The sequence below is a fragment of the Aythya ferina genome, assembly GCF_964211825.1.
Source record: "Aythya ferina genome assembly, contig: HAP1_SCAFFOLD_152, whole genome shotgun sequence".
Classification (NCBI taxonomy): Eukaryota; Metazoa; Chordata; class Aves; order Anseriformes; family Anatidae; genus Aythya; species Aythya ferina.
This window is the reverse complement of record NW_028181374.1, coordinates 171808-198595: the sequence shown is the minus strand read 5'-3', so window position 1 is coordinate 198595 and position 26788 is coordinate 171808. Positions and strand designations below refer to the sequence as shown.

The following is a 26788-nucleotide window of genomic DNA, read 5'->3' as shown; positions in this document are numbered from 1 at the left end:
AACAGGCACGACTGCAACGCACACAGGTGTAGGCAACACCTGCAGGTCCCAAACCCTTAACCCGTTTTTAGAGAGCACCAATTTTTTAAGTAGTGCTTTTCCCTTAATCCATGACCCCTTCTTTCCTTTATTTCTATCGGGTGGCTCTCCTCCATTTTCCTCCTCAGTGTCTGAGCAGACACTGGGAATCGTTTCCGGAGGAAGGGCACGGCTGAAGCTCCTCCATCTACTCTCCGAGAAAAGAGAGTATGTTAAAGAATACATCTTTCCTTTCTTTTCGGTTTTTTAAATACAATTTCTGAAATCAACGCTGCGGCCTGGCAGCAAATACCTACGGGACTAAAGGTGATTCCTCATCCTCACTGTAACGTTGTAGTTAACCTCCCAACGAACCCATCTCCCCAGGAAGCGGCCATTTGAGATGGGAAGGGGCAGAGCAAGAGGAAGCTCTCCTTAGCCTAGCTCTTCCCCCAACACCACCTCGCCACCCAGCACCAAATTCAATTCACCTGCTCCGCCCGATCACTCGAACGGGCGTCCGACGCTGGCACACGCCGCAGCGGTGGTTCTGACGTGCCTTAAATCACCTCTCCGCAGAATATCTCGGGTCTGTACGCTCAAATAACGCAGTATTTGAGAAATAACGCCCAGAGCTCACACTCTGAGTGCAGCCCAACAGCACCGAAGCACCGGTAGGCTAAACATTCCAAACCTGGCAATAAGGCTGACCCAAGCAACAGCATGGAACCCTTCTGCACCTTCAGCGTGGACATCAGCATAAGGAAACACAGACCTCCTCGATCCAAATTTTAAGCGAGAAACGCAAAAGGTCACCCAACCGGCTTGTTTTCAGCAAGCTAAAGGAGAAATTAAGGCGACAACCGGGTGCATCCAGAGTTAGTCAGATCCTGAAGGCAGTTCCTTGGGGGAACGGAGGAGCAACGCGCCAGATGAGGGCTGCCTTACAGCGCACCCCTTAGAGGCACTGCTACGGAAGGAAGGCAGAAGGTTGGAACTCGAAAGAACTCGCAAGGCGCCCGTTAAGGGGGAAATCTTTCATTTTTTTATCAGCAGAACCTCCCCTCTCCCTCCCCCCCCCCCCCAACCCCCCCATGAAGGCAGACCGGGGACTCTTTGCTTCCTTAGGGAGAGGGCAGGGACGGGGCAGGGTGGTGGGACAGATGGCCAGAGGTTCGGATGGACGGACAGACAGCCGGACAGAGGGCCCAGCAAGGCCTGACGAAGGGCTCAGGAGCGGGAGGGAAGGGCAGGGCGAGGGGAAAGGCAGAGAAGTACAAATCTCTTTTTCCTTGTGATAACTTTTCTTGACCAAAAAACACGATTGTGAATGAGGCAAAATGAAAGATGTAACATGGGGACGTGCGGATACTCACGATGATGCAGCCTTCTATCCGCATGTTCACCTGCTCATAGAGCCACACCTGGATCCTCGACCTCTGCAGAACGAAGGAGGAGAGTAAGTCGGGCCACAAACACTGAGCACTTTTGTTCTCTCATGTGTTCAGAAATACCTGCTAGCCACAGCCACGACAGCTCCCAAACGCTCCGAGGAGCAACTCTCAGGGGCAGTTCCAATGTGCAATCTGACATTTGAGCGTTATACCATCGGGTGAATACTACACGTTTGGTGAAGAACACGTTTCCAGTCACAAGGGAACACCCCTGCACGCCCGGCTACACGAGGGGGAAATGCCGGGCTCCTTGTGCCCACCAGCACACCGCACAGCTCTCCATCCCCCACAAACCCGTCCCGGGACACAGCCAGGAGCCGAAAACTCACCGAGGGGAATCCCCAGACCCTCCCCACTCCCCCCACACTCCCCAAATCCCCATCCCCGCCCCCTCCCCGCGGTACTCACGTTCTGCAGGTAGCGGAAGATGAGGTTCTGGGGCGCTGCGTTAAGGGCTCAGCACGGGGACGACAGTTCCGGGCTCGGGACAAGGCCCCAAACCCCACAGCGAGGCCTCAGGGCCCCGCGACAAGGCCTCAAGGCCCGGGCCGAGCCCCCTGAGGTCCGAGCCGCCCCCCACCCACCTCCCCGGCACCCCCCAGCCGCAGGAAGGATACGATGGGCTGCACCATCACCTTCTGCACCTTCTGGCCCTGCCCGCGGTACGCCATGGCTGCTGCCGCCTCGCCGCTCCCGCTCCCAGCACCGCAGGCAGAAGAGGCGAAGGCTGATGGTAGAACAGGGCTTCTTGGGGTGAAGGGAAAGCGAGGGCAGGTGGGCGCAGTCTCTGAGCTCTCCTCCTCCTGAGTTTGCTTTTTCTCCCCCATTTCTGAGCCGCCAGAAGTCCCCGTGAAGTCCTTCGGCACGATGAAGGCCTGCGTGAGCTCCAGCAGCAGTTTCGTCGGCGGAGGTTTTCCCTGGTGGGGCCGGGGCGTCACAGCACACACACACACACACACACACAGAGACGCGTGGTTTTGTCCAAACATTAAGTATTTACAACAAATTCGACAAGCGCTTTTCCTCTGCCAGCAGCAAATGCCTGAGGGCCCCCACAGCTTCACAAATCATAGCGGGAAGTGCCTACCGTGCCGCGAAAAGTTCGGAAAATAATTCAAAATTGATCTGCTAGGGGAAAAAAAACGATGGCTGGTGGCAGGGTACACAATACACCCGAATCTCAGCTCTGTCCTCCGCAGGGTCAGTGCCCACGCCCAAGTGCGATGCTGATGGCACCCGAACATTTGCTGTAGCAGGCAGCAGAGCCAGCAGCTCAGGGGAGCAACTTTTAAAACCAAGAGGCACTTAAACAACCCTTCATCGACCCTGTGACTGCGGCAGAGTCCCGACTGCTCGCCCCGGAGTCCTCACACAGGCAAAAAGCACCAACCAAAGCCTGGGGGAACTTTGGTATAGCACAAGAGAAGGGAGTGGGGGTAGTGGAGCCGCATGGCAGAGCTGCTGCTTTTCACCATTTGATCCTCCCTGATAATTGAAAGGAAGGCTGGGTGGGCTGACCCCCACCCCCATTCCTGGCAGCAAGTTTGGTCCACAACACACTGGAACAACGATTCTGCTCCCTCCCACCCCTACAGCTTCATCATCTGACACGGGTACAGTCAAAACAATGGCATACACGAGTAAAAGTCAAGAGTTGACATAGTAACTCCAGGATTTGGCTATCAACTGTCCGAGAAATCAGAACACCGAAGCTTCACAATGTGCCCAACATCGAGTTGTGCCAAGGGCGGAGGAAGGAAGAAGCTTTACATTTAAGCCTTCAGAGCATCGCTCCATCAGAAGATCGATTTGCAGCCACCATGGCGTGCCAATGGAGATCTTTCTGTGCCAAAAGAAGTGCTTTGTCCTCTCGATATCGAAGGTAACCACCTATAGTTACAGAATGGATGCACAAGACCTTAACTCTGACCAGCAGGGAAATTTAGGACAACTGAGGGCAGATCCTGCCAATTTCTACCACTTCGGACTGTGCTTTAAGTCTCATTGCAAAGCCTCAGTTAGAAAAAGGATCACCTCGGGGTATCCAACAAGAAGAACAGTTTTAATTTTTTTTTTTTTTTTAATTATACCCTAGGACTACGCAGTTCAACTGTCAATCATCTCGGAGAGTTCAAGGAGGAGGTCATCCTCGTCCTTCCCTGGGTCTAAGTCGATTTCGGCTTCCAGTCTGCCTCCTGAGATTTCCCAAAGTAGCTTCTCAAAATCTTCATCCGCAGATAAGGGCACGTTCCCTGTGGAACTCAGCCAGCGTGTCCGTGCCTCTTCTGGCTGGGAAGAAGCTGAGGTCGAGGTCTCGAGATCCATCTCCATCTGCTCCTCAAATCTTTCCGGGCTTCCAAGACGCACTTCAGGTCTTGGGAGAGCAAGAAAGAACAATCAGGATATGCCATTTCTTAACGGGAAATCCTTTTCCTGCAAACCGGCTCTTAAAACTGTAGGCAAGCCCTCCTATGCTTCAATCTTACACAGGGATTGTTATCAATCAACCCAGGGCTACATTTAGAGCCCGATGTGTTACCAGGTACATTTTTCAGTCTGGGGGTTTATCTGTGAAGCCAGGGCACCTGGAGTTGAGGTGGCATTCTTGAGGACCAAAAGGCAGAGGACACTACTCATCATCTATCACCTCACGAGGAAGTAGAACTTCACCTCATCCTCGTTCAGGTATTCAGACAACCCAAGAAGTCACCGGAAAGCTGTGCTGACTTGCAGCATTTCAAGAAAGCCTAATTAAGCAATCCTGCTAGCTGCTAGAAAGTGGTTTCAGGTGACTTATTCCTTTGATGGATTTTGGCTTCAATTATCTCAGAACCCTCATTTTTTCCCACATGTGACAGAACTTATGTTTCCCTGGGGATATACACTGATTAAGAAAAAGAACAAGTTGGGGTTGTCACCTGTTTGGGGGATTTTCTTCAAGTCTGATGGCTGGGACGTGCTCCGGCACGTCTGAAACACCCTAGAAAGCAGCAAAACAGTATTTATGACACATGGGTAAAAGATTCCTTAATAGCTTTTTCCTCCACACTGCTTCTCCTCTGGCATTGCGGAGCCGTGGCCAAAATACAAAACCAAGGTGCTCCTGAAGAAAGTTCACATTCACCTGGAGGTTACTCACGATCTGGTGTCTTTTAAGAACATGGCATTAATGGACAAAATCCCCCACACCAGAGAAATCACAGCATCAGAGTACCGGTTAAAGAGTGCCATTCATCTCATAAATACAGAAGGGTTCTACAAGCATCCTGGAGACAGCTACTGGATTTCTAAGGAAACAGAAGGCCTGCAGAACGTTTGAGTTTTCCACCTTTTCAAATAGAGGAGGGTAGAAATTTAACAAGGGATCCATCGCTGCATTAGCCCCTGGCCTTACCATGGCTGCTTTTCTGGCTGGAGGTCCCATCATGTCAGCATCAAAGGCAGTCTGTAGTTCCACAGCTGCTATGGCAGACGGGTAACTCCCAGGTGCCTTACGTTTCAGTGCCTTCTTCTTGGGGAAAGTGACTTTCCCACGCGAAGGCTTCGCAGATGTCATAAAGTTGGCTAGAGTAAAAGGAAGAGAGAACTGATACAGTCTTGCTCTGCCTCAGGAAAAATCCAGGTTCTCTTAATCATTTCCACAGTCCTTCTACACACTTAAATGCATTTGGCCAGCACAATTACACCGCCATTGCCTGGATTCTCAGGAATCTTTTCCACATAGTAAACTCTGTCTACCAACAAGCCATACAAAGGAACAAAGAAACCGAAGAGCTACAGTAAATAATAATCCAGGACAAGGGAAACCTCAGACACATAGCAATCCTAAGTGCAAGCTAGGTTCACAAATATAGACAGCTTTTATATTTAAAGTCCCGCTCCCGCTAGGAAAGGAAAAAGCAGCAGTTATAGTAGGACAAGAGTGTATGCAACTCTTGTACCAGCTTCCTCTCCCTTGCAGTGATGTCCCACAGTTAAGTTGTTCTACAAAGTCCACATTTGTAGTGTCATTTTCTAGTCTCCCGTTCCTTACCTAACATCTGGCTGGCAGGAAAAGAAACAAACTAAGAAAAAGAAAGTACACCCTTCGCTTCGTAGCACTGCGTGGCAAAATGCACCCAGCCAGAGTTACAGCATGAGAATTGTCATCTTCTGTCTGTATTTCAGAAGACAACCTAAGTAACTCTTAACCTTCAACACTTACTTTTAGCTTCCTGGCCCTGAAATTGAGCTGCCACTTTCCCTGCTGGTTCAGTATTAAAGAAGCCAGCAGTAGATTTGACAGCAGCTTCCTCCTGCCGAAGCTTCTCTTGTTGTTCTCTCTGCTGCCACTTCTCCCACCGTCTCTCTTCAAAGCTCTTCTCTGGACATTTACGAGTTCCACTCTGCTGAGTGGGCTAGAAGGAAAGAAAAGTAGTGCATGAGTAGGACAAAAAAAATAAATAAAATCCGTGGAGATTTCGTTAAGAAAATCTGATCAGCAATCCCTCCAAAATGGTCTTGATGTGGAACAGCATATTAATCTCGTTCAGGTTACTGTTGGTTTTTTTGTTTGTTTGTTTGGTTGGTTTTTTTCCCATAAAATTCTGCCTGTAACAAGAGCCATGCTTTACTATGGACGCAGTCTCACATATCTGCAATATCCACTATGGCAAGCTTCTTTAAACAGCTAGGGTGTTCTGCTGTACATCTATTTATCACATTCTTTTTAAGCAGCAGAAAGTCATACAAGTTCCCCTATACAGTATCCACTGACAGATTGATTTCCTTGAACACAGAACTCTGGCCTTCTGTATTAAATCCTTCATGTCTGACAGATCAAGTCAGTAAGAACAAAAAGAATTCCCTCCACGTTAACTGTGTAGATTTCAGCTGGTGCTAACAGGGTTTCTTTCTTGCTGTGGTATAAACAGACTGATTCCAAGTTTGAGGATTACAGAGTTGTCTGGAAATGCTGCTGGCGATAGGATTTAGACTGCACTGCAGCTCCTACCAGCTGCTGAAGGGTAAGAACACACTCAAGAGGGTGGCACACGGTGAGTAACAAAACTTGTCAGAATTATCAGAAATTGTACGAATGTATGTGTGTCTTCACAGAGGACTCACCTGTACATCAGGTCCAGAGGAAAGTTTAGGAAAAGGCCGGTTCAATTCCACTGCCTTCTTTTCTTCTTTTTCAGGTGCTTTAAAAAAAGACAAAAAAAAGTGTTGTCAACGGCAGAAATAAAGAAAGCTGGGTACTTGTTTCCTTTGTGCATTTATTTCCTTGTGTCCCATGAGAGAGAGAGAGAAAGGCTACAATGTGCAAGCCATTCAGCATTTATCCATGAAGCAGATCCTGAGCAAACTGAACTTGCTCAATATGGGAAGCACCTCACTGGGGCAGGCATTAAAGCATCTTATTACCTGTTAGTTTTGTGCTCCATAAAGATTTCTGCTCTGCTGGGGCAGGTCCGGGTTGTGCTGAGGGAGCTGGCACATCTCCTTCACTCTGCTGCATCCGCAGAGCTTTCTCACGCTTTATTTCTTCCAAGGTTTTAACACGCACTTCTCCTTCTGGCTTGACTTTTCCTGCCGGCTCCTTCGCCTGCCCTTTGCTGGGCCCGGACAGAGCGAGCTGCTTCTTGGACTCACCCTGAATTTTGCTCTTGCTATGGCATTCTCCTGCTTTTTTCTTCTCTTCTACCAAGCGATTATTCTTTTTTTCAGACAAGGCTTCAGAGAAAGTTTGCATGCGACCTGCACGAGCAGCTCTTGCCCCTGCGCTGGAATCTTCAGTTTTACCGTGCCCTTCAGCCTCGGCTTTGGCTTGAGGTTCGCGTCTCTGAAGAGCTTTCTCACGACGGATTTCCTCCAGTGTTTTCACATGGATCTCTCCCATCGGCTTAGCAGCCTTCCCTGTCATCATCAAGAAATGAGGAGAAGCACCAACATTTAAAGAGAGTCCAGCAATATTTTAAGTCTCCAAAATTTGTCAGAGCACTAAGGAAAACTCATCTTGAGCGTTCCCAATAATGCATCTTAGAACAATATCCTTAGAACAACATTCTCCTCCTCCTCTGAGCCACTTGTATTTTGAAGACCAGCCCTATCCAGAGAGAACTGCTACACAGAAATGCTGCTTTACTTTATTACTTTTTCAGACTGCATTTCAAATTCCTGCTCCTGGCAGTGGTTCTATTCTAATTGTACGTAACGGTTCACAGAAGCAGCTAAAAACCTCGACAAGGCACAAGTAGAAAATAAACACACACCTAGAGACAGAGTTCTGATAGTGGCTGTCAGAAGAGCTTCAGCACTCAACCAAGAGGGGTCAGTTCTTTGTTTTCGTTTAAATTAGTTTGTAGGGATGTATGAAAGCAGTCCAAGTTCGTGGAAAGGACGGAGGAGAAAGCATATTTAAGATCTAGCTGTTACCTCTCTCAGTACTGGTCTGTTTAGGAGGTAATCCCAGCCTGTCCTTCAGAGACTTGGGAACTCGAACTGCAAAACAGAAAAAGAACGAATTAGGGAGGCTGCATAATGTCAACTTCAGGTTCACATTTCAAAACAAGACAGGAAAGGTAGCTTTGAATCCCAGTGATTACGACCTCAGCCAACATGCAAAAAGAAACATCACTGGAAAAGGACAAACAGAAAGACTAAATACGAAACCCAGGAATCCAATCCAGATGCCCGTTTAGTACCTGTCTCTCTCTTGGGTGCTTTGTCAGCATTTCCCGGAGCCTCTACCTTCTTCCCCAGCCTTTCAGCAAGGCTGCGCTTCACTGGAAGGCTGCCTACATCATCTTCAGAGAAAACAAGGAATATTGTAAGAACTTTTCTTTGCAGGAAGGTTTGAGAACAGTCAACAATAAGCTTCTCTTTTTCAAGCATATTTTCATAGAATTGCCTTTCAGCTGCTAAATGATTTTTTTTTTTTTTTTCCATTTCTGCCGTCAACACAGATCTCCACTGCAATGTATTTTCCTTTCATACATCACAAATACTCTTTAATGCAGTCATATATAGAAGGCAGCACCTACGTAACAGCTCGTAAAAAGTTCTCACCCGCGGAGGCTTTCCGTTTTCCTTGTCTATCAGCAAGATCTACTCGAACCACAGGTTCCTCCCCTAAAACAAAAGGGAATTTTTTTTTCTATTTCACAGAAACCAGTAGCCAACAGAAATATTATCCTGTTAGCCCATGTCCAAAAAACCCTAGTCAGACACTGTTTTGACAGCTAGACCACACAAACTCATATTTTAACTATAATTAACATGGAAAAAAAATATTAATAGTCTCAGTGCTTGCTTCAAATTCCAGCTGAGATAGTAGAGAGTGAATCTGAGTCTGCTTGACACCTATACTTTGTGCAGAACAAAGCTGCATAAGCAAGCAGAATATTCTTAGGTGCAAATGCTGAGAAATACTCCTTTCTAAGGTGAATGTCTACGAGTAAAAGTACTTCCACACTTTTTTCCCTTTAAAAGGCATTTGCACAGCTCTAAACAATTTATACACAAACACCTGTCATACTGTGTCCACACCTGCCACTGTACGCCTCTTTAATGCTTCAGAAATTGCTTCTTATATAGCACTGGCTTCTACAGCTCGCTCTTCTCGTTACTCTTCTGTTTTTCAGTTACCCCCCTATTGGCATACTGACACTTTTTTTTTTCTCCTGCCACTGCGCTTAACCTGAGCACCAAATCTTTCCAGTACAACCAGGGACTTTAAGCATAAAAGCACGTTTTGAACAGAAGGCAGCACCAGAAGGCTAACATGGGTGAATTGTTTTAATTATTGCTTAACCCTCCAGTTTAGGAGTAATGAAATCAAAACAAAAGCATTCATTATTACCTTTCTTGGAAGACACTGTCACAGTTCTCACCACTGTCCGGACATTTTCCTCTTCTGGAGCAGGAAAAATCATAGAATCAACGGGACGAAGAGAAGATCTTGAAGAACCTTCTGTTCAGAGCAACCAAAACATAAGGAAGTTTACCCAACGTAAAAAACTATCACAAAGAACAAAAAACTTTAAATGATTTGTTACTGTCAAAAATACAGCAAGCAGAGCATGTAAAGAAGAGAGGTGACTAATTTGCCTCTGGTTGCCCTTTGGACTCCCATTTAGAATACCAGCTGGCTGAGAATCAGGTTGCTTTATGCCCCCAGCTAAAAATGGAAGTCTGTCCCTCAAGCAGCTCCCAGTCACCATCACCTGCCGTGAACAGGATAAGAAAGTAGGCAATATTAACTCACCACCGTGTCTCTTATTTTTTTCCTTCATCTTCTGCCATTTGATTTCCTCAAGTGTTTTTATTCCAAAATTCAGATTGCCCTCTGAAAACAGGAAACAGTTCATGAGACAGGCTTAGAGGCACTCACTGAGGACCACAGGTCCTCAGGCTTCTTAGCGCTCAGGAACTTTCTGAAGTATTTCGAATAAAGCCTGTCAACACTCCTCACAAGTGAAAGAGCCATAGAACCAATGGCATTTTGCCCCTCCTTTCATCCTTCAGGGTTCAAAATGTAGTTTTAATTTTAATCCATTTACACAATATTAGATCCCTCTATCGTTAGATATGGCTTATCAACAGTGGTTGCAAGGCTGCACGTGCAGCCATTTAAACTCCATGCTGTGGCCCTGTTTTGTTCTCCAAAAGTAAAGAAAAGGAGTTCACCTTTCTGACCCAATGGGCACATGATGGTATTAATGGCAGAAATGAGATCATGGAAATAACCGACTCCATTCAGCACCCCTACATTTTGTTGTGTTTTTACACCACGCTGCTTTTGACTTAACTGTCAAGTTCTTCTGATTTATCCTACTAAGGTGCTGGCATACCTTGTTTAGTAGTAATAGAACTGCCTTTCCGAGTGGAAATCACCCGTAATCCATTTTTGCCTTCCGCAGCTGGATGCTGGACGGGAGTTTTAGTTTCTTCTCCTTCCTCAGAAAGTTGGTCTGAAGGGGAAAAATCGATTCAGTTATGCATAGACCAGGTTGGTCATGATTACGTAGCTCATGCAGTGACACTTCAGCCCATGGTTCATATAAAAAACTTTTTTGCTGTTTTGTTTTGTTTGTTTGTTTGTTTGATTGATTGTTTTTAAACAGCTACACTGACCTGATGAACTCCTAAGTAGAATACACTAGGACAAAACATCTAGGACTCTAGATTCTCTCTGCAGCTTTAACTACTACACAACACATTGCTCTTCAGACAGAAAAAAGAAATTTCCTTCCTAGTTTCACATAGAACTTTACACAAAAGACCAGCTAAAGCCAGGAGTGGTTCTAAGCTTTCCTCCAACGTTTCAGCTTCTGTCCACTGACTGCCAGACAAAGCCACCAGGGACCTGGCCAGACTGCCTGCCCTATCGCTAGTCAGACCTCAGGTCATCTGTGATTTATACACTCATTTACAGCACAGATTCCTTCCAAGAACCAAAGATTTAACACATTCATTTACAGCACAAATTCCTTCCAAGAACCAAAACATGCTCACCATCATCATCTTCATCATCATCTGCAGCATTGATTAACACTGGAGGGTGTGTAGGGCTTGGGACATTTTCAGAGTTTTCCACTTTCGTCACCCCCTTAGCTGTGGAGAGGGATTTGACTGGACAGAAAGTTTGTTTTGCTGCAGTGACATCTGAGCCACTTTCAGATCATCGTCCGCGCACTCAGGCGGACTTGGCAGTGTAGCTAGAGGAAGAGGAGGATCATCGGTAATATGGCAGTTTAAAACTTTGACCACAATGCAAAGAGATGGTAGCAAAGGCAGATAACCCGCACAGACAACGAATTCAGCATCTCCTTTTGCCCATCCCATCACTGCTTACACCGTGAACAATGATTTCCCTTCCAACAACAACACATCTCCCTACCACCCAGCAAAAGCGGAAACAACAGGAAGCAAACTGCAAGGCAAACATCACACAAAGCAAAGAGAAGCTGAGCACGAAAGCAGAAAACAAACACCAGCAGTACACTCGGTGCAGTACACCTATGACTGCAGACCTTTTCCTGCCCTCACAAATGAACAGTTACCTGACGCCCCCTACAGGATTGGCACCCACTAAGTAATACTCAAAATTAATTCTTCAGCGCTTAAAGAAAAAGGACCTAAACTCACTCTTGCTTGGTGGTAAGAATTGTCCATCGATGTAACGTCCCTTTGCATGATGAAAAGCACAGTTGGCTTTCTGACAGCCTCCCGGCTGCTTCTCCCAGTAGCAAGGAATCTCACTGCGCTTTTTCTGAAGACAGAAAGAAAGAAAAGCTCGTGATAACATGCACCTGAGGCTTGCAAAGAGATGCACAGCTCCAGATCGTGACAGCTGTCACAACACAGTGCTGAAACAGCATTCCAAAGGTCAGTTTCTCAGTTAAGTGTAGTATTTCTGGGCATATTCACAAAGTTTGCATAAGCTGTAACCACTATGCACATTTAGTTTGGTCATCACTCAGTTTGAGAAGACAGGCACTCTCAGACATCACTTGAGGGTGGCTTAAACTAATACACCTAGGATTATACTAGGATTATTCAGAGGGAAAAAGAACATCTGAAATTGCCTAGGTTAACCCTGTCTAGAACTACTTCTTGGAGACTTAGTTCTGCTGCACCTTTAACTTTCCCCACTTCCTACCCCAGGCAGCTACAACAGCGTTATCTGAAGGACTGTGGGTCAGAAGACACCTGATAGTTCATTATCAAGCCTGCTCCCATGAGGATAGAACAGCCTGTTTATTACCCCCCTGCTCCAGCACGTTTTAGCAGTCTATTTAACAGCTATTCTGCATCTCTTGAGAAAACTGTCAGCATCTAATAAAAAAAAATAAACAAATATCTTGCTAAGACATACCTAAGGCATTGATTTTATTTCCCTCTGCTTCCTCCCACCCCCTCTCTTGGTAACAGAAACCAGTATGATTTTGAAGCAAACAAATCTATCCTGCAAAAGCGCAATCAGTACACCTACGGCACTGAAAAATGCTTTTGTGGATTTATTTTGAGAACACATTGTTAGGCACTCACGTCAATTTCCATGTGTCTGAATCGGCAGACATTCCTGAAACAACGACCCTCCTGCCACAGCTTGCAGACCGTCTCATTGCCCAGAGCAGCTTCGCAGTGGCGGTAGGCACATTTGTCTCCCTGGAACCAAAAGGAAACCAACAAGGAAAATAGAGTACAGCCTCAAAAATGGCCATGCTGCTGCCTAATGGTGCTACAACTGAATTCACAATCTATCTGGTTCTCAAGTTAACCAAAGACCAGTGTGCTTCCTCCTCCTAATCTACTCCTTCCTGAAAAAAGAGGAGAAAAAAGCAAAGCAAAGGAAAGCCAGCCATACCTTGCTACAGGTAGAATAGAAATAGAAGTAGCAATCGTCTCCTTGTTTAGACATGCCGACGAGTTCTGCTAACAAGCTCGGGTTCTCTCCACAGGGACTTCCTCTGCTCTTGGAGAGAGCTGTCTTCACCCTTGCTTGGGCTGAAAGTCTTCTACTGGCTTGTGATCAGTGAAATCTTCTTTTTAAAAGTAACCCGAAAGAAAGTAACAAGTGAAAAATAATGAGGAACAAACATTTTTCCAGCTTTCTTCAGTTAATCAAATCAAGTTATCAGTCTCTCAAAGAGAGCAAAGCCTTGAAATCAGCTGTTACATGAACTAACTAAATATTAAAGTTCTGTAAAGCTGCCAGGAGCTTTGTCAGCAAGCGTTCTCTTCCACATCCTCAATAATATGACCTGGAGCACATCTGGAAGCCTGAAAACGGAGTCACTCCTTAAAAAACCACCTGATGATACATGCAAGTCAATAATCAACTATGGCTACAAATAACTTCTCTAGAACACAGTTAGGACGCATTAAACAGCACGTTCCAGGCCCTGTGGGTCTTCGATTTCACCTACCTGGACAACCTCAGCAAAGTTATCGATCTTCAAAGGCTTCCAGTTAACTGCTCCTGTAGGCCGAACCAAGACTGAATCCGTGAATTAATAATAAAGGGGTAGGAAGAATTTTCCTCCTCACTTTGCCAAGGGAACCTCTCATCCACAATTCAAACATAGGATGCGCTTTTAAACAGCTTATAACTAAGAGAGGAAGCAAGTCCATTTGAATGCTCTCTCAGACTGGATGCAGCCACGGTTAGTTAGCTCTTCAAAAAAATAAAAAACAAAAACCAAAACAAAACAAAAACAAAAAAAAAACAGCGCATTTAGAGATGAACTCGTGATTCAAAGTGGCTGCAAAAATGAGGCTCCATCTTCCACAGCCGGACAATTTAACTTTTTTTTTCTTTTTTTTTTTTTAATTTAAAATTCAGCATGTTCCAATCTCTGGTCTTCAAGATTTCTTCACCTATTAAGAAAACACAAAAACCTTTCCCCGTCTTTATTACCTGTACAGCAAAAAACATACCAGTGCATCTAAATCCACAGATGTGCATACGCATACACACATCTGTGTTTATACACACACGAGGAGGGAGTGAGAGAAAGTTAGCGAGAGCGACAGTGAAAATCAGAATTTTTGCCTTTTCGACACAGAGAGCGCGTAAAAATTCTCTCATTTTGAGGGAACTAGAAAAAAATGGAGGCTCTGCAAAAGATTTTGATGAGTATGCCTTCGAGGCCGATGCTTTGTAACATGAGGGATCTGGGGGCCAGCACACAAATATGCATACGGATGTACATGCATACAGGATAAACATATCTATACACACAAGCGTGCACAGTAGATGTTGTATGATCTCCATATCGAGAACAACTCGTAGCCCTGATCAGACATGTAGAGTTGCAATCAATTAACAGCAGCAAGACAGCAGATCAAGGGTACAGCAAGCTTTGAGAGGCAGGGGAATGCTCACTTTGCCAGTGGCACGGCTGCATGATACCAAGGATTTTGAATTACTTTGATTTTTTGGAAGCAATTTGGTTTTTCTTTCTGCGCTGTAGCTGTGGTGGTTTTACCGTGCTGGGCAGCTAAACCCCACAACCGCTCTCTCACTCCCCCTCCTTTAGATGAGGAGGGGGAGAAGTAAAGCAAAGAACAACTCACGGGTTGAGATAAGGATAATTTAATTAAAGGGAAAAAATTATAATAATTAAATAAAGACTACCATGAACTAAACAATTTAACTAAGGGGAAATAAAAAGGGAAAGGGGAGGGGAAAAGGAAAAATAAAAAGAAGGGAGGAAAACAAACAAACAAAATAAATGAAGGCTATATGGAAGTGCAGAGGAAAGAAATTACTCTCTACTTCCCACAAATGAGCCATGATTGACCACGTCCTTGAAGCAAGGCCTCAACGCACGCAGCCGGTGTTCGAGAGGAGGACCGACGTTTTCCCAACGAGAGCCCACCCCTCCCCTCTTCTTCCTGTTTCCACCTTTTATTGCTGAGTGGGACATCACATGGTATGGAATATCCCTTTGATTGGTTTAGGTCAGCTGCCCTAGTGATGTTTCTCTCCTCACCTTTTTGCCCACCCCCTAGGAGGGTTAGAGAAAGGCCCAATGCTGTGCCACTGCTGCTCAGCAGTACACACAACACTGGTGTGATAACACTGCTGTTCCAGCTACAAGTACAGAGTACGGCACTGTATGGGCTGCTGCAGGGAAAGTAAACATTCCAGCCAGACCCAGTACAGTAGCAAATACCACAGGTTTGCCATCACGTGCTGTTCCCTAATCCATATATCCATCATCAGCCATTGCTGCAGGATCATGAAAGGTTAGAGAAGACGACTTAGGTCCAATTTAACAGCCAATGAGTTTTCGATGAGCAGAGCTGCAACAGATTTTATTTCGCCACAAGCATTTTTTTTTCTTTTTTTCTGATATGAAGTCAGAAATTTTGATTTTTTTTTTTTTTAAAGACACTAAATGTCACAAAACCTGCAACCAGACCAGATAAAGTTCAATTCAGAGTGATTCTGAATCCTTTCATTAAAACGCTGCACATTTCTGTGCAAATTATTTCTGACTCTTCTGGACAAAAGTGGATGAAATAGTTCTTACAAATTAATAATAAAAGGTTGGAAGCTTTTACTCACACAAACACTAGTGAATTTTCCAGGAAATATTGTTTTGGCAGGGAATTTTCCCAAATCTAAAATAAAGAGAGGAAAAGTTGGGTTCTCATATTAGTTACTGCTTTTGACTGCTGGACAAAGGGAATAAAAACAGTAGTTAAGTGCAAGGTTTCCTTCTCTTCTTTAGTATGGGTAGGAATCGTCACTTCGGACCTTTAGCACCTTCAGAAACACACCCAGTGCCATGCAGGTTCCTCTGCAGCTACTTCTAACAATTACTGGTGCTCCTTAGCATGGAAGTTTGACTCAAAACACTCTCCAGATTTAGCTCTTTTGACTGCCCAAGGAGCTCATCATTTTGCTTGTTGCCTTCCATTTTCCTGAACACACCGGGAACGCTGTTCAGAATCTGAATGGATCTGGTCTAAGGAATGGGAAGAAAGCAAAACCAACGATACCTTGCAGTATTCCAAATTCCAAAAAAGCAGTCTCATTTTAAAAAGGACCTCAAAAGCTTTTTTTTTTTTTAAACTGACATCTGCCAACATAGCAATCCAAGCGCTAAACCAACTGAAGTTGCCCCTGAAAGCCTGAATAAAAATGAGTAACTCTGGTGCACTCAGCAGGTCTGTAATAGAAGTTGGTAAGGGTTTTAGATTTCTTTTTTTTTTGCTCCAGGGTGCTGGTAAAATTTTTGCATTAAGAGATTTTGAACCTTTTGTACCAAAGAATTAGAGATGCGCTACAGTGCCAGTAGCTGGGGGTCTGGAAATACACACCAACAAGTGTCATAAGCTTTGCCTTTGCTGAAGGAAGATGAATAGTACAAAGAAAATCTGTCTAGTTTGTTTTACAGGCTTGTCTTTCTCAGTACGGAACAAACTGACCTCCCTGGTCTAACTTTGCAGTGCCTATTCTGCCTTTGTCCTGCAGAGAAGAGCAAGAAAGGAACAAATCTATTTTTGCACCCCAAAAACGCATTAGAGGAGGATTATCACACCCACCTAAGGGTACTTCCTTGTTTGTTTATAAAGCACAAAGCATTTCTCTTGGACAGTCTCTGTTGCTGGCCTCTTTTGTGCCTTCCATTTATAATAAAGATATTAAGATGCTTACCCCTTGCTTGTTTTTTTTTTTTATTTGTTTGTTTGTTTGTTTTTGTTTTTTTTAAAGAACAGTGGAAGTGGAGAGTCGGATGACAAGCAAGAACAAACACTAGAAACTCCTTGTTCTGCCCCTGCTTTTTAATCACCCAGCATCACCCCGGCTGCAAAACAGCCTCTGCTGATTTACCTGCTTGTTAAAGCACCCCACAGGCTGCAAGTGCGGTGTGCTAGGTGTCAAGTTATATTTAACGGTGCACACGTAACCATTCATCTTCCCACAGTCGAAGCACAGAACAGCCTCTTGCTAACACAACTCATCCCTGCTGCTGCAAGAAACCTCATGGCCTGCAGGAAAACCTCAAGCTAAGAGTTCCAAAGCAAAAGCAGAAAACGCATCATTTGTACTCTTTCTATTTGAGGGAATTCTAGCTGCTAAATGCTGCCTACATCTGAGGGCACGTTCTGAGGCTGCCGGGAAGGACACTCAACACCCACTGACAGCAGGAGTGCAAAGATGCCAGCCAAGAAGGCAAAGGTTAGAGCTGAACGCTGCCTCAGCTTCCTCCAGCAGCCAGCTGGGGGTCACCTTTCACCACGCTCTCTGAGACTCGGAGCCCCGAGTTACCGCAGCCGCCACGTACAGCTGCTCCTTGCTGGCCCAAACTATTTGAACAGTCTTCAGACTTCAGGGACCTGTTTTACGACAGCCTCAAGATCAAATTCATCTGTTCCTGAAGGCGCTGATCGTCCTGCTGTTTCTGTAGCTGTCAAAGAACAATCCTGAACTGAGGCACTCGTCTGATCAAACAGTGCTTCGGCACAGATTTGTCTTTAGCTTGACACATCAAGGTGAAGAGGAATCGATTCTTGCAAGCAACCTCTCAAGCAGGGATCTAATAAGGTGACCAAAACGACAGATCTGTTGTGCAGATCTGAGCACGTCACTCTGCAGGGAATCACTTTCAAGCCTAAGATGTTTCACCCATCTCCCTGCCCCAGAGCGACACAAGGAAAGCTCTTAAGCAATTGCTAGCCTCTCCTCAGTGCTCACGAGTCCCAAATCACTAATTTTACAATATATAAACCATGGCAGCTGGCACCTAGATGGCACACGGTGACACTGCACACGTTGGCAGTGCTGTCAGGAGCTGGAAAGTCAGGGGTGAGGGGGTTAAGGGAAAACCACACATCAGTTTAGCAACTTGGCTCCCGTAGGATACTTCCTACGGCAGGAGTTTTAGCAAAGTCCCTCCCTCAGAGGGACCTGCTGGCTAATTAAAACAGGACTTCTGCTGGAGCAGTCAGAAGGCAGCAGGGTATCAGGAGATATCCAGTGGGCATCACCGTCAGCCTGTGGCAGTTTGGGGTCCAGGTATCAGTGGTTATGCGTGGTTTTCTCTGCTTCACTTTCTCCAAAGCTGTGAAAAAATAGTTCTTTTACAGCACTGTACAGTCACACGTTACGGATGGAACCAGCTGCATCAACTTCCAGTACGACGGTGTTGGAAAAAGGTGCCTTTGGTGGTCAGGAGCACAACAGCTCTGGTGAGGTGTTATTTAAGTGTGTTCTTACATCTGAGTTTCCTCATAGCAGTATGTAGCTGAGGGGGTCCAGGTTTCCCAGGTAAGATTGATGTTTTTTCTCCTACCAAGCACCAGCTCAGTATACAAAGCTCTGTTAATAACACCCAAGCGTGTAGATGTTAAACTGAAACTGCTTTTAAACCTATTTGTTGTTACGAAAATAGCTTAATACACCATCTTCACAGGGTAAAAATTCACATGGAAGGACAAAAAAACCCAGAAGCGCTTCCTGAGCTTCAGTTTACCAACAGCACCATCGGATTTAGATCCTGGCCTGGCAGCCAGGATGCAGGGTCTGTAAGCATTGCTGCGATGTGCAAGTGCCAAGGCAGGTTTCTGGCCTGCCCTGAATAAAATACCTTTTTTTTTTAATACAAACAGCGTGCCAGGTACGCTGTAATGCCAATGTGCCAGCTCAATAGAGGATGTCAAACAACAGAGGCGTTTATCCTAATTTCTGGCATGAAAACACTTTTAACAGCATTCTTTTCATGAAGAAAACCCTCTCTATCTTCTCCAATGCTCCAGGATCTGCTGCAGCTGCAGCAGCCGCGCTGGTACAACCCACATCTTTGCCAAATCTTTTCAATAATTGTGCTTTACCTCGGCAATGTTGAGGTCACTCCTCTTCCTCCTCCAGCTGAGCAAGCAGCTCGCTGGCTCTGCCACACCGCAGGTGCGGAAGCGAAAGCTGGGAACACAGGAGTCAAACTCTCAGTGCTCACAAAGCCACCAGGGCAGAGGGCTGACACAGAGGCACCCCGGATCCGCTCTCCCTCCCCGCTGCGAGGCTCGCAGCAGCCCCAACCCGAAGCACACACAATGCTTCGCATGGTGATGTCACCGCTGATTCTGAGTCCCCACGTGAGGATCTGCTTCACCACTCTCAACGTTGGTGTTGGTTTTTGATTTTTGTTTTTTTTTTTTCTTTTAAACATTCTCAGCTTATGGGAAACCATCAGGTAAACCACAGATCGCTAGGGAAGAAGGCCCACACGAGGGAAGTCCGTGCTTTTCTTCCAGGCAGTGGCACGTGCTTTAACACGCCGCGTTCGACAAAGCAGCTCTCCCCGTTTTGCTCAGTGGCAACAGGCACGACTGCAACGCACACAGGTGTAGGCAGCACCTGCAGGTCCCAAACCCTTAACCCGTTTTTAGAGAGCACCAATTTTTTAAGTAGTGCTTTTCCCTTAATCCATGACCCCTTCTTTCCTTTATTTCTATCGGGTGGCTCTCCTCCATTTTCCTCCTCAGTGTCTGAGCAGACACTGGGAATCGTTTCCGGAGGAAGGGCACGGCTGAAGCTCCTCCATCTACTCTCCGAGAAAAGAGAGTATGTTAAAGAATACATCTTTCCTTTCTTTTCCCTTTTTTAAATACAATTTCTGAAATCAACGCTGCGGCCTGGCAGCAAATACCTACGGGACTAAAGGTGATTCCTCATCCTCACTGTAACGTTGTAGTTAACCTCCCAACGAACCCATCTCCCCAGGAAGCGGCCATTTGAGATGGGAAGGGGCAGAGCAAGAGGAAGCTCTCCTTAGCCTAGCTCTTCCCCCAACATCACCTCGCCACCCAGCACCAAATTCAATTCACCTGCTCCGCCCGATCACTCGAACGGGCGTCCGACGCTGGCACACGCCGCAGCGGTGGTTCTGACGTGCCTTAAATCACCTCTCCGCAGAGTATCTCGGGTCTGTACGCTCAAATAACGCAGTATTTGAGAAATAACGCCCAGAGCTCACACTCTGAGTGCAGCCCAACAGCACCGAAGCACCGGTAGGCTAAACATTCCAAACCTGGCAACAAGGCTGACCCAAGCAACAGCACGGAACCCTTCTGCACCTTCAGCGTGGACATCAGCGTAAGGAAACACAGACCTCCTCGATCCAAATTTTAAGCGAGAAACGCAAAAGGTCACCCAACCGGCTTGTTTTCAGCAAGCTAAAGGAGAAATTAAGGCGACAACCGGGTGCATCCAGAGTTAGTCAGATCCTGAAGGCAGTTCCTTGGGGGAACGGAGGAGCAACGCGCCAGATGAGGGCTGCCTTACAGCGCACCCCTTAGAGGCACTGCTACGGAAGGAAGGCAGAAGGTTGGAACTCGAAAGAACTCGCAAGGCGCCCGTTAAGGGGGAAATCTTTCATTTTTTTCTCAGCAGAACCTCCCCTCTCCCCCCTACCCCCCCCATGAAGGCAGCCCGGGGACTCTTTGCTTCCTTAGGGAGAGGGCAGGGACGGGGCAGGGTGGTGGGACAGATGGCCAGAGGGTCAGATGCACGGACAGACAGACAGCCGGACAGAGGGCCCAGCAAGGCCTGACGAAGGGTTCAGGAGCGGGAGGGAAGGGCAGGGCGAGGGGAAGGGCGGCCCCGGGCCTGACAGGAGACCTTGGGCCTAACCCCGGGCAGCAGCTCCGCGTCTCACAGGGCCCAGAAGGGGCTGGTACAGGGGGAGGGAACACCCCAGCCCCCAGCCCTGCCTCCAGGCCCTGCGCCCTTCACCCCCCCCCCTCCCCTAAGGGCACCCCGACCCACAGGGCCCGCGACACGGCCTGCTCCCCCTCAGGGCAGCAGAGGGGAGCCCGGCCGGGCAGGAGGCCTTTCCCCTGCCCCCCGCTGGTCTATGAAGGGCTCTAGTTACCGGCGAGCAGGGATTTTTACTGATACTGGCCGGACAACAAAGACTACTTATTAGAGAAGTACAATTCTTTTTTTCCTTGTGATAACTTTTCTTGACCAAAAAACACGATTGTGAATGAGGGAAAATGAAAGATGTAACATGGGAACGTGCGGATACTCACGATGATGCAGCCTTCTATCCGCATGTTCGCTGCGCTGCTGGGATAGCAGCTGCGGGAGCCTGGCAGCAGAGGGCAGTGAAGCCAAGCAGCTGGGATCCGTCTCTGGGGAAGGGGGCACTGAGAAAGCGCTTGCAAACGGGTCACAAGCCCTCAGCCTCTGGAGGCGGCGCCTGTCAGGCGTGAAGGAAAGGGATCCCTTCACGGAAGATGCTGTGGGCTTGCTGAGGCTCGAAGAACAGACGGTGCTGGCTGCTACCAGCGTGCTGCAGCAGCGGCAAGACAGAGCCGTGGTGGTTTTCCTCAGCTGGGCAGCTGAGCTCCAGCACAAGCGCTCTCTCCCTGCCCCTCCTCCAACGCCAAGGGGAGAAAAGAGGCTGGCAAGGGCTCAAGGGCTGCCAGAAGGACAGGGAGATCACTCCACAAGGAGCGTCACGGGCAAAGCAGGCTCAGCACAGCCTGTTCCAGTCCAGCCCGGGGCCTGCTCCTGCGGGGGCTCTCCACAGGCCGCGGCCTCCTCCAGGCCACAGCCACCTGCTCCACCGGGGGCTCCTCCACCCGCAGGGGGGCTGCAGCGTGGAGATCTGCTCCACGGGGGACCCATGGGCTGCAGGGGGACAGCCTGCTCCACCAGGGGCACAGCCTGCTCCACCAGGGGCCTCTCCCTGCACAGGCCGCAGGGGAACTGCTGCTGTGAGCCTGGAGCACCTCCTGCCTCCTGCTGCACGGACCTTGGGGACTGCACAGAGCTTTCTCACTCCTCCCTGAGCCAGACGCTGCTGGGCAGCAGCTTTTGTTCCCTTTCTTAGATGCAAGATCTTCTTAAATTCAGTCCAGCCAAGTAGGAAAAGTAAATGTGGACAGCTGTATCTTGGCAAAGAAGATAGTAGGGAGCAAGGAGGTTCAGCAGTCAAGGTGGAAGGTGATGCCATGAGGCTTACAGGCTAGTAATGTTCTAGTGAAACCCAGCCTTCCTAAAGAAACCTGCCTGACTACTTGATGTGAATAACAGACTCTGTTCAGCTCTTTCCTAACATAGAAACGGTGCTGACTGCTTCTTCAGAGTAACAGAAGTTCGTGATACTACTGAAGTAGTTGTGGTTCAGATGTAGATCTGATTTCTCGTAAGCACACTGAATTCACAACTGTTGATCCTCCAGAGGAGGCTTTGCAATTGAACACCTGGAGAATAGGTAAATTTCCCGCTGTTGTTCTCCTCTCCTCTTGTTTTGTTTTGTTTTGTTTTGTTTTGTTTTGTTCCTAGTAGCATAGGCTTAAGACTCTGAAGAAACAGGCTGCTTTTTTTCATTTCCAGCACTGGCTGTTTCTCCTGAGCCCCGCCTTCTATTTTTGCAGTCATAGGATATGTGGATGTAAATTCGTGGAGAGAGGTAGAAAACTCTTTCAACTGGTGTTTTTTCGGCTATGTGGGGAGAACAAATAGAGTGGCTTTGAATATTCTGGCTCTTATTCAGAGCAGCATGTGGAGGGAGACAGATGCGTTTGCTTTTTTAGTGCAATGGCTTCAGAAGCAAGAGGGGAAAAAACACTTTCTCTGGGAGCTGAAGAAGGTGTCCTAATCACAGGAGAGGTTTCTAAATGGCATATCTTTGCGAGGGTTCCTGTAGTTCGGAGGTTTTTGTTTGTTTGTTCGACGTTGGAAGGTTTTACTCTTAATATTCACGTCCTTCAGCAGAAGTGAGAAATGTGATTTTATTTTGTGCAGTGTCGTGGACCCTCCGAAATCTCCTGGGAATGATGAATACCTCGCCCAGTACCAATGTGATGACCGTGGAGACAAGGAGAAAGCAAGAAGATCAAAACAACGTGACCTCATTTCAAAAGAAACCGTTTTGTCCGGCAAAGAGTCTTGTGAGCCTGGTGAGAAATTGCGGCAAACTTCCTCTCTCAAGTCTGACACTGAATGTAGCTCTAAAAACCTTTCCTCCTCAGCTGTTACAGAGAGATGCCAAGATACAAAGGACAAGACTAAAACCACTGAGAAAGAGCATTACGAATGCAAGAGGGAACATGCTCCTAGTGAAGAGAAGGAGAGTCAAAAAGCAGGTCCTTCCAGCAAGAGAAGGGTAAAGTTGAATACAAAGAATACAAACTTGAGCTCCTGATTGGCTTCATGCTGAACTCTGTGCTGTTCTTGTCCTAATCTTGGTCTCTCCATAGATAATATGGTTTAAATCCAAATAGAATCGTGCGATGAGGAAGATCTCACTGCAACAAATTCAACATCTAAAATCAAAGTTGACATTTTCCGTGATTTTCTTCCTGAGCAGAAGTGTGCAGTACTCCTTTTATATTAACGTAGAGATTATTTCAAACAGTCTTGAAGTGCTTGATGACTTAACAGTCTGCAGATTTATTATCAAATCAAAAAAACCCCGACTTGGTAGACTATTTTTTTCCCAGTTTTGAATGACCACTAGGAAGAAGGTTATTCCGGCATCAAAAAAGTCATGTGGAATGTATCAAAATTTACTGAACCAGTAAGTAAAAATTATATTTTTCTATTAGTTCCATTGTTTCAACTCTTCAGACGCTTATGGATGGCATAGATAACAGAGGGGAGATCGTGGTAATCGGAGCTACCAACAGACTGGATTCTATAGATCCTGCTTTACGAAGACCAGGACGCTTTGGCAGACAGTTCCTCTTCAACTTGCCAAATTAAGAGGTGAGAACTTAAATTCAACGTTAGTGCTACCATGGCAAAGTCCAACTTTATAGGAAAAAAAAGTAATTGACAACTTGAACAAAAGAGTGACACGTGGAGACACTGCGTTGTTCCATGGAGGGCAAATCTGGTACTGGATATATATGGTCAGGATGATACCACCAAGTAGTTAGTTCTATAATCAAACCTTTAATTCCCAAAGTTGTACCTGTTTGCTTAATTATTTAGTCCACTTGGGCGCTTTCATCATGAAGTTGTGTTTTTGGTCTCAATCCTTCCCTTATGAGTGAATAGTGGACGTGTTTGCATTTGATTGTGCCCCGGATCAGTGGTAGTAGTTTGAGTCATAATTCTTTTCTTCTTTATAGTAATTGTAGCAATTGGAAGCATTGTGCCAGAAGTGCTTTCTGTGAATTTACTGGCTGGAAAGCAAATGTGATGAAGTAATGAGACTGTCCCAATGAAAGCTTGCTAAGTTTTAGAGAAGTTTTTTGGACAGCAAAGAAATGTTTCTGGATAAATTTTTCATTACAGTATTTTCCTCTGGGTCCTTAGGTCTCGTAGTTTGGAAACTTGTTATTGAAGCTATAAATGCCTTTTCTTTCACTGTAGGTTCCTAGAAAAAGTTCAGTATAACAAATAAGAAATATTCAATTTCCTGGTTGACAATGCAGAGTGTATATTAAATAACTGTAAAATACTTGAAAGTTGAGCAAGTAAGAAAAGTGTATTAGTAGATGAGGGGTTTTGAGGGAGGACTGTTTTTTTTGTCTGTTTGTTTGCCTTTTGGTTTGTTTGTTTCTTGTTGGTATTTTTAAGGAAAACTTGGGACAAGCTAAAATGCAATGATTTTGCTTCAGGGTTGGAAAAGAAATTTTCAAGATTCATACTTGTGACTGGACCCCTCAGCCACCGGACATGTTGCTTGATGAACTAGCTGAGAAATGCATTGGTAAGACTGAAACAGAAACGGATTCTTGCTTGTGACCAAGTTGTAAAGAACCTTAGCTTGTACCAGGCAGTACCCATGCTCTTGTGCCTTGCTGCACAACTAGTCAACGAGGCAGCTGGCACACCTTCATAGCAATCTGAGTGAGATGCTTTCATCTATTTACTCTTTGTTATCGTTCCTCTTGTTGTCTGAGAACATTAAATGGTTCTGGGGCATCTTCCTCAAGAGTATAGTTTTTGATGAGGAGTCTGCTTCAGCTGCATAAGCGCAGGATATCAGGCAGTGAGCAACATGAAACACCCCTGCAGAGCGGTAGCACTTTGAATTCCCTGTTAAGCTGTTTGGTTTTGGCATTACAAATTCTTTAAATGTTGCATGTTGTAAACCTGGGCCTTGACCGATGTAACGTTTGATTTTTGTTTGTTAGGATACTGTGGTGCAGATATCAAATCCCTCTGTACTGAAGCTGTGCTGTGCTCTCTACGCCGATGCTATCCTCAGATTTATGCAAGTAGGGAGAAGTTGCTACTAGACGTTAATTCTATTAAAATAAAAGCAAAGGACTTTTTCATGGCTATGAAGAAGGTTGTTCCAGCTTCAAACCGGATCAAGGCTTCACCCGTATAAGCACTATCACCCATTTTCAAGCCACTTTTTCAAAGATCAGTAGAGAATATTTTACAAGTTGTGCAGAAGATCTTCCCGCATGCACAGCTTGCGCTAAAGAAGGACCGACAGCAAGGTATAACCACAGCATCCACTTCTTTATAATTCTGCTAAAGCAAAAACTTGCGGTTTGTGCAATCAACTTAAACCTTTCAGACATAATGGTGGTAGAATTTTATTATTTCCATGTGCATGTCTTTTTTTTGGGCAAGTCTGGAATACAACGCATAGGTTTTATTGTGGATTCGAAACTGAAATGCCAAATGGAAGCTCTGAATGACTCAAAACACAGTAAAGGACGATGCGTTCTCTACTGAAGCATCCTGCTTCTGAGGGCAGCTAAGATAATTAGCATTTGTAGAGGTTGACTTGAGGTTTGAAGTATAAGGCACCTATTTTTCTTTCAAAAATCAAAACTCAGATCTTTGGAGGGGAAGCATTTCTAGGTCAATGTTTCTAATTCCTTTCTGAAGAATGTCAGGACCAGGATACAAGTATAACTGGTCTAAGCTAAATATTGTTTTAGCTATCATCATTTTTAACCAGTCTCCTAATTTAAATGTTTGTGGATCGTACTATACACGTGAGATCAATTAGCATTGATATTTACTAGATGAATGGAATTCTGTGGCCATCACATCCTTTATCCCCATGCTTTCATTGTGGGAACCTCCTCCAGAAAGAAATGGTCTTGTTTGTTTTTGTTTTATTTTAGCTATTTAGCAACTGCAGAAATTGTTCGTAATCTGCTTTATTCTAAGGGGGAGAAAAAAATCACCAAGAGTAGCGTACCTTATACGTACACATCAGTGGGACTTAGTACAGCTTTGTAGGGCCTTGTTCCATCTCCTTAGATCTGTGGTGGGCTGAACTCTAGGAAATAGCTTTCAGTGTGTGCTCTCAAATGAAGAAAGGGTTTTGGCACTGATTTAGAAGCTGTATTAATGGAAGAGAAAGAGACAAAGGCTATTCAGGAAAGTTAACAAACCTCTTTTGCCTTTCAGACCATTTCAATCCTATTTTACAAGATGATATGTTTGACAGTGATGACGATGCATCCTTGATTTCTGGAGATGAATTAAAAGATGGAATGCCTGACGGACCAGAGAAAAATTGCCTCTGTTTCAGCAGGTAAAGAAAGATAGATCCCTGTTACGTTTAAATTCTCAGGTCTGCTGAGTCTTTGTAAACAGTTCCAGCTGTTAAAAGTGCGAGGGGTGGTAGACGAAGGGGCAACATCAAGTTTGTGTGTTGAAGGGGTGCTTGGTATTCACAAGAAGAAAGGGTGGAGGGACTAAAGTTGTAATGAAGTTGCTCTGAATGACCAAATTGAAAAGCCCAGGCTTCTCTTCGTAAGCCAAAGTGATCCGTAGACTACCAGAACACGTTGACTTAATCCATGGCATTCTTTGAAAGACTCAAGACCACATAAATGTGCAGTCTGTCCTTTTAGCTAAAAATAGCCCAACTTTATGGGTT

General features: G+C 45.8%; 3 protein-coding genes and 1 long non-coding RNA gene across 5 annotated transcripts; 1 reads left to right on the top strand and 3 right to left on the bottom strand.

Annotated features, from left to right (window-relative positions):
- Positions 1–1125: 1125 nt before the first annotated feature.
- Positions 1126–3638, bottom strand: LOC311428819 (uncharacterized protein). Its single transcript, XM_084540084.1, has 3 exons — positions 2090–3638; positions 1881–1907; positions 1126–1457 (listed from the first exon to the last, which is right to left on the bottom strand). The coding sequence occupies exons 1-3, from the start codon at positions 2459–2461 to the stop codon at positions 1143–1145; spliced, it is 714 nt and encodes a 237-aa protein (XP_084396210.1). The 5' UTR covers positions 2462–3638; the 3' UTR covers positions 1126–1142.
- Positions 3106–21096, bottom strand: LOC311428820 (zinc finger CCCH domain-containing protein 11A-like). Its single transcript, XM_084540085.1, has 4 exons — positions 21006–21096; positions 4867–5036; positions 4391–4452; positions 3106–3846 (listed from the first exon to the last, which is right to left on the bottom strand). Exons 2-4 carry the CDS (start codon positions 5026–5028, stop codon positions 3579–3581), a joined length of 492 nt encoding a protein of 163 aa, XP_084396211.1. The 5' UTR covers positions 5029–5036; positions 21006–21096; the 3' UTR covers positions 3106–3578.
- On the bottom strand, positions 10306–14847 carry LOC311428823 (zinc finger CCCH domain-containing protein 11A-like). The gene is made up of 7 exons (XM_084540090.1): positions 14747–14847; positions 13388–13440; positions 12826–13003; positions 12507–12626; positions 11604–11727; positions 10971–11173; positions 10306–10426 (listed from the first exon to the last, which is right to left on the bottom strand). The coding sequence occupies exons 3-6, from the start codon at positions 12877–12879 to the stop codon at positions 11058–11060; spliced, it is 414 nt and encodes a 137-aa protein (XP_084396216.1). The 5' UTR covers positions 12880–13003; positions 13388–13440; positions 14747–14847; the 3' UTR covers positions 10306–10426; positions 10971–11057.
- Positions 21097–22954: 1858 nt separating the features above from the next.
- On the top strand, positions 22955–25373 carry LOC311428829. 2 transcript variants are annotated; one of them, XR_014687908.1, is made up of 4 exons: positions 22955–23089; positions 23532–23691; positions 24552–24643; positions 25071–25373. It is a non-coding gene; the product is annotated as an uncharacterized lncRNA (long non-coding RNA). The 2 variants fall into 2 exon arrangements; XR_014687909.1 differs by having other exon boundaries at positions 22991–23691.
- Positions 25374–26788: the final 1415 nt, after the last annotated feature.